A 6,851-nucleotide genomic window follows, 5' to 3' on the forward strand; every position below is an offset into this window, starting at 1 on the left:
AAAAAAAAAAAAAAAAAAAAAAAGACTTGTTACCTTGGGCAAGTCACTTAACGTCAATTTTCTCATGCTACTGTGGCTATAAGCATGGACTCTGGAGATAGAGACTGCCTGGTTTCCAACCCTGGCTTTATGCTTCCATGCTGTGCGATACTGGACAGTTTTCTAAGCCCCAATATCCTTCTCTGTACAATGAGGATAGCAGTAGGAACCAGCCCGGGGTGCTGTGAAGGTTAGTGAGTCAGTCCTCACAAGCGCTACAAAAGGGCCTAGGGTTTAGTGAATAGCTGGTGCCATTGTTGTCGTCATCATTGTCATTGCTATTTCAATTATAAGACACATTGACTATAGATAAGTAAATTTCCTTTTCTGAACCTTGTTTTGCACATCTGAGGATGATAACTCCTCTATTCTATGGAGGATGTTTACATATTTCCTTCACACAGTAGGAGCTGGCCAAAGGGCAGTGGTTCTGGTTCTATAAGGGCTGGCATTAGCCGTGAGGGAAGGCCTTGGTGCCCACCGCGCTAAGCATGAGCAACATGTGAGGGCTGCATGTCCCCCTGAGCTTCCTCACGTGTGCCATCTTGTTTAGACCTTCAGCAGCTTCTAAGAAAGTTAGAATATCTCCATTTCATTTTCATCCAGAAGCAACAAGGCCTGGGCCCAGAGCACCCAAGAGTTCGTAGATGGTCATACTTCAAGGTCTAGAACCCGAGTGGTGGTGGTAAGGGGTATTCCAAATCCCACTTCACAATTCTTTTCAAATTTAGAATCCTTCCAAGATATGGGGGGCAGCTATTTTTGACTCCATTTCACAAGTGAGCAAACAGTGGCCCAAAGAGGTATCACTTACCCAAAGTCACATAAGAAGTTAAATTTTGGGCTCAGTGCCTGTAGCTCAGCAGCTAGGGTGCCAGCCACATACACCAGAGCTGCGGGGTTTGAATCCAGCCCCAGCCTGCCAAACAACAATGACAACTACAACCAAAAAATAGCCAGGCATTGAGCGGGCACTTGTAGTCCTAGCTACTTGGGAGGCTGAGGCAAGAGAATCACTTAAGCCCAAGAATTTGAGGTTGCTGTGAGCTGTGATGCCACCGCACTCTACCCAGGGTGACAGCTTGAGATTCTTTTTCAAAAAAAAAAAAAACCCGGCTCGGTGCCTATGGCTCAAGCAACTAAGGTGCCGGCCACGTACACCTGAGCTGGTGGGTTAGAAGCCAGCCTGGGCCCGCCAAACGACAATGATGGCTGCAACCAAAAAATAGCCAGGTGTTGTGGCAGGCACCTGTAGTCCCAGCTGCTTGGGAGGCGGAGGCAGGAGACTCACTTGAGCCCAGGAGTTGGAGGTTGCTGTGAGCTGTGATGCCACAGCACTCTACCCAGGGGGACAGCTTGAGGCTCTGTCTCAAAAAAGAGAGAGAGAAGAAAAAAGCAAGTTAAAATTTGGATCTGCCTTCTGAAGCCAGGATTAGTCCCAATCTGACATGGCCTGCATAGAGCAGGCCTCTTGGTTTGTGGCCCCTTTTCTGCTTGAGTCCATGATAACTGGGCACTGGTGGCTCTGTCCTCTCCTCCCTCTCCCCCGTCTTGCCTTGATTAATAGCTGAGAGGCTGAAGAGTGAGCACTGGTTTGGGAGTTCAGCAACAAGTGTTCTAGTCCTGGCTCTGCCCAGCCCAAGGTGTTTCCTTAAAAAGGGTATTGGGGGGCAGTGCCTGTGGCTCAAAGGAGTAGGATGCTGGCCCCATATACCAGAGGTGGCGGGTTCAAACCCAGCCCTGGCCAAAAACTGCAAAAAAAAAAGGGGGGGTGGGATTGGATTATGCTGTCCATAAAGCAAGCAGGTATGCCTGTTGATCTCCATCTCCCTTCAAGATGCAACCGGGTAGGAACAAGCTACAAACCAGGAGGAACAACCTGGGCTGCACCAGACAAGGGACGATAGTCTCCCAAGTCTGTGAGGGATGGAGAAAGACTTGAGGCCTGCAGAAAAGGGTGGTGTGAGGGTGGCTCAAAAGGGAGGGTCTAGAGAGGTCTAGCTATCTGATTTTTATATCAAGTCCTAAGAAGAGAAAATGGGTTTACTCGGCAAAAAGAAGAGTTGAGATTGGACACTGGGGAAACTTGAGAGTAGCTGTGGAAGTGGCACGGAGAAGAGCCTGCCCTGGGGAGGTGGGACAGTAGAGGACAGGCTTCAGATGCTCTTCTGATTCCAGGAGTGGAGGGCGTTGATGTCACGCAGCAAAAGGAACCCTAGGGATTCCCTCTTCACTTGCCCAGTGACCTCTTAGATGGATCACCTCCTGTTTGAGGCCTTCTTTTTCCTATCTAGAAAATCTGCTGGTAGCACTGGCTGGTCGCTGTGGTCTGACTTCCTGTGACTCTTCCCTCCAGGGCTTTCACCAGTTCTTCCTCCCGGACAACCAACCTGACACTCGCCCCTTAATCCTCACAAGCCTGGGATCGGAGTTGATACGGATGAACAGAGACAATTTTTATGAACTGATTGATGATGAGATAAGACAGAATTTGTTGCAGTCCAGGGTTGACTACCCCAGGTCAGTGCTAGAAATGCGCATAAATCCCATCAGATAAAAATGAACAGTTTTTCACCGGTTATTTTAGTAAAAGGAAAAAAAAATAATACTTAGTGCTGACAAGGGGGAAATGAAGCTAGTAGTTGTTGGTAGCCGCTAAATCAGCTCAATCCTTTTGCTAATTTTAGCATTATGTTTCAAAGGGTATAAAACTGTTTCAACCCTTTGAGGCAACGATTCATCTGTGAATTTATCTTTATATAAACAAAATATGGGGAAAGCTACTACATTAAGATGATCATAGCAATCTTGTTCATAATAGAACAATGACAACACCACCTGTGTGTGCCACACTGAAGGAATAGTTTAGAGAATTGTGATATATTCCCTTGATAGAACCTAATTGTTTTATTTTAAAAAAGTAAGTTTAATGGCTCTAGGGCAGTAAGGTAAGATGGGTGATATAGTGACACATGAAAGGCCATGACTATACCTTTGCAAAGCACTTATATAAGAAAAATCTAAAAGGAAATAATCCAAAATGACAATGGCGGTAGTGTGCACATATTGTTCAATTTGTAATAATTCTTTTTTTTTGAGACAGAGTCTCAAGCTGTCACACTGGGTAGAGTGCTGTGGCATCACAGCTCACAGCAACCTCAAACTCCTAGGTTTAAGCAATTCTCTTGCCTCAGCCTCCCAAGTAACTGGGACTACAGGTACCCTCCACAATGCCCAGCTATTTTTCTGTTGCAGTTGTCATTGTTGCTTAGCTGGCCTGGGCTGGGTTTGAACCCACCAGCTTTGGTGTATGTGGCTGCTGCTGTAACCACTGAGCTACAGACACCAAGCCTGTAATACCGTGTTTCCTCCAAAATAAGACACTGTCTTATATATATATATATATTTTTTTTTTTTTTTGAGACAGAGCCTCAAGCTGTCCCCCTGGGTAGAGTGCTGTGGCATTACAGCTCACAGCAACCTCCAACTCCTGGGCTCAAGCGAGTCTCCTGCCTCAGCCTCCCAAGTAGCTGGGACCACAGGCACCCGCCACAATGCCTGGCTATTTTTTGGTTGCAGCCGTCATTGTTGTTTGGCGGGTCCGGGCTGGGGATTCGAACCCGCCACCTTAGGTGTACGTGGCTGGCGCTTTAGCCGGTTGAGCTATAGGCGCCGAGCCACTGTCTTATATTTTTATTATTATTTTTTTTTGCAGTTTTTGGCAAGGGCTGGATTTGAACCTGCCACTTCTGGCATATGGGGCCAGCGCCCTACTCCTTTGAGCCACAGGCGCTGCCCTATTTATTTTTTCTTAAAAAGACACACTAGGGCTTATTTTCAGGGGATGTCTTATTTTTATTACGTATAATACAACAATCTACATTTATTCAAATACAGTTAAGTCATCTTCTTCTGGAACCTGACAGGGGGAGCCGACCTTGTTGGTGGGGCTGGCTCTAGCGATGCGTGAACTCCTTTCCCCTAGCTGTTCGCACGTGCGCAATAGGATGCCTGCAACCGCTGGTTACCAAACGTGTACCCGCGCAAGTGCGAGCCGCTCAGAGAAAAGAGCTGTGGCAGATAAAAGGTATTCCAGTCTTCCTTACTGCTCTGCGCCCAAATGCAGGGTGTGGCTATCCCTAGGTCTTAGTATGGGGGTAGGGCTTATATTTAACTAATGCATAGAAATCTTGCTAGGGCTTATTTTTGGGGTAGGTCTTATTTTCTGTGAAGCATGGTAGTTGTTTTCTGTGGAAGGCAAGACTAAAGGGGACTTCCTGGTTATATGTTATATACTCCTCTCATGTTTGTTCTTGCAATGAGTATGCATTGCTTTTATAATGAGGAGGAAAAGAGAAATTTTTTAGCAGTTGACAGCATAGGATATTCCAAGTGGGTTTATTTTTTTCTTTTCCCTGTTCTCTAAATTTTCAGCAATGAATAACATGCTACTTTTTGTAATTTTAAAGTGTATCGAGATTGAGAAATTAGATTAAATATTATTTCTCTCTACTTCTTCATAGTTCCCACATTTTTCAAATGGAAGGTTAATGCTTTTATGATGGAGAAAATAACTTTTTTAAAAAACATAAATATTAGGGCGGCACCTGTGGCTCAGTGAGTAGGGCACTGGCCCCATATACTGTGGTGGTGGGTTCAAACCCGGCCCTAGACAAACTGCAACAAAAAATAGCCGGGCATTGTGGCAGGCACCTGTAGTCCCAGCTACTTGGGAGGCTGAGGCAAGAGAATCACTTAAGCCCAAGAGTTTGAGGTTGCTGTGAGCTGTGACACCACAGCACTCTACCAAGGGCAATAAAGTGAGACTGTCTCTTAAAAGAAAAAAAAAAGTAAACATCTATTTATTGTCCAGATCAGTGGTCTCAAAACTGTTTTAATCTCATCCTGCTATTACTAAAAAGTGTTTGAGCATGTCCTTCCTAGTATGCGTATGTCATGTAAATAACACGTATATTTATTTTTATTACATCTACATACAGTATTATTACACTGACATATAAACATATAAAATAGATCTTTAAAAAGATAAGACAAAGGGGTGGTGCCTAGGGCTCAGTGAGTAGGGCACCAGCCCCATATATGAAGGGTGTTGGGTTCGAACCCAGCCCTGGCCAAACTGCAACAAAAAAATAGCAGGGCGTTGTGGCAAGCACCAATAGTCCCAGCTACTCTGGAGGCTGAGGCAAGAGAATTGCTTAAGCCCAAGAGCTGGAAGTTGCTGTGAGCTGTGACGCTACGGCACTCTACTGAGGGCAACAAAGTGAGACTATCTCTTAAAAAAAAAAAAAAAAGATAAGACAAAGATGAATGGAAATGGAAATGAAATCCTACTATACGCTTCACTTACTCCAGGGGATCTTATACACCTTCCTGGGTTACATGTCTCCCCACCCTACTTTGGGACCTCTGGCCTAGACCCTTGCAAGAGTCATACTGCTGTCCTCCTGCCTCAGTTTCCTCCTTGCCAGATCCTTTCTGCATATTTTGTTCTTGTTAAAACTCCTAATCTGGCTGTGTTAAACTACTGCTTTAAACCTTTCAATGGTATCTCACCACCTGTAGAGTAAAGTCAAACTCAATGTCACATAAATGGCCCTTGATAGTCTTCTCCTCACTCGAGTGCCCCACAGCACCTCCTGCCCCTCAGCCCACTCTCCAGCAACTTGGACAGATTGTCTACTGAGTCCTACACATAATCCTGGCTTTGCCAGTGCTGGACTGTCTGCTGGAAATGCTATCCCCCAGTCCTGCATCCTCTTTCCTGGTAAATTCCTGCTCACTTTGTAAGATTCATCTTTTCTAGCAAACCTTCTCTGACTGGCCCCAGTTTGAGATACGTACCCCTTTCTGCACACCGACGATATTCTCCACACACCTCTGTCTTCAGCCTTGCCATGCTGGAGTATCATCGTCTGCAGAGCTCTTTCCCCAACTCTTGAGTCAGTGCTTCCTGAAGGCAAGGCTTTTGTGCTTCCTAAGGCTTTCATCTCTAACACCACACAGTACCAGCATGCAGTAGGTGCTCAATAAATGTTAAAGGAATGAAGGAATGGGCCATCCTCACTGCAGAAAACTGGAAATGCTGAACAGTAAAGAAGGCAAAACTAAACCATGTGCAATTCTCCAAAAATGCCAGTTAGCATTTTGTGCATTTCCTTTTAGTATTTTTTTCACCTCATGGTTATGAGCCAAATATACATCTATCAGTTATGCATAGGAGGTTTTCATCATGGAGCGCATACTGATGATACAATTTTGCAGCTTCTATTTTTCCTTTATTTGTGGTTGTGTTCTGATGAGACATGGTTTTGCTAGCAGGTGTGGGCAGCAAGTGATTCCAATGGTAGAGGAGGGGGGAGGAAGGAGGATCTAGAGATCCTCCAATAACCACACGAAAGAATTGCTGTGAGTTCTATGTGACTGTGGACAAGTCATTTCCCCCTCTCTAGGCATCAGACTCCGGTTGAGAAAACAAGAAAATTAGGTGACGTAAGTTTCCCAAAGTATGGAACATATTCCATAGGAAATTTGCAAGATGGTTTTGGGTGGTACACAGATCGGCATTTTTAGTTTTAAAAGTATCTAATGCAATGTATTTATTCTAGTGCAAATTAGAAACACAACGTGACTAGCTTACTAACTCCATGACTTAACAGATCTTGCTGCCTAGGACAAAGCTAAAGTAAATATTTAAGTAAAAGAAACTATAGGCTCGGCGCCTATAGCTCAACCGGCTAAGGCGCCAGCCATGTACACCTAAGGTGGCGGGTTCGAATCCCCAGCCCGGACCC

General features: G+C 45.1%; 1 protein-coding gene across 2 annotated transcripts in view; it reads left to right on the forward strand.

The window, feature by feature from the left end:
• The window catches only part of CNBD2 (cyclic nucleotide binding domain containing 2), a 59,047-nt gene that overhangs the window by 47,970 nt on the left and 4,226 nt on the right, over window positions 1–6,851 (forward strand). For both annotated transcript variants that reach the window (XM_023512272.1, XM_003788137.2), the window contains one exon: window positions 2,396–2,559. In XM_023512272.1, coding sequence (XP_023368040.1) covers window positions 2,396–2,559 — 164 coding nt within the window. The remainder of the gene's footprint in view (window positions 1–2,395; window positions 2,560–6,851) is intronic.

This window comes from Otolemur garnettii, unplaced genomic scaffold, assembly GCF_000181295.1.
Source record: "Otolemur garnettii isolate 467f Iridium unplaced genomic scaffold, OtoGar3 scaffold00025, whole genome shotgun sequence".
Classification (NCBI taxonomy): Eukaryota; Metazoa; Chordata; class Mammalia; order Primates; family Galagidae; genus Otolemur; species Otolemur garnettii.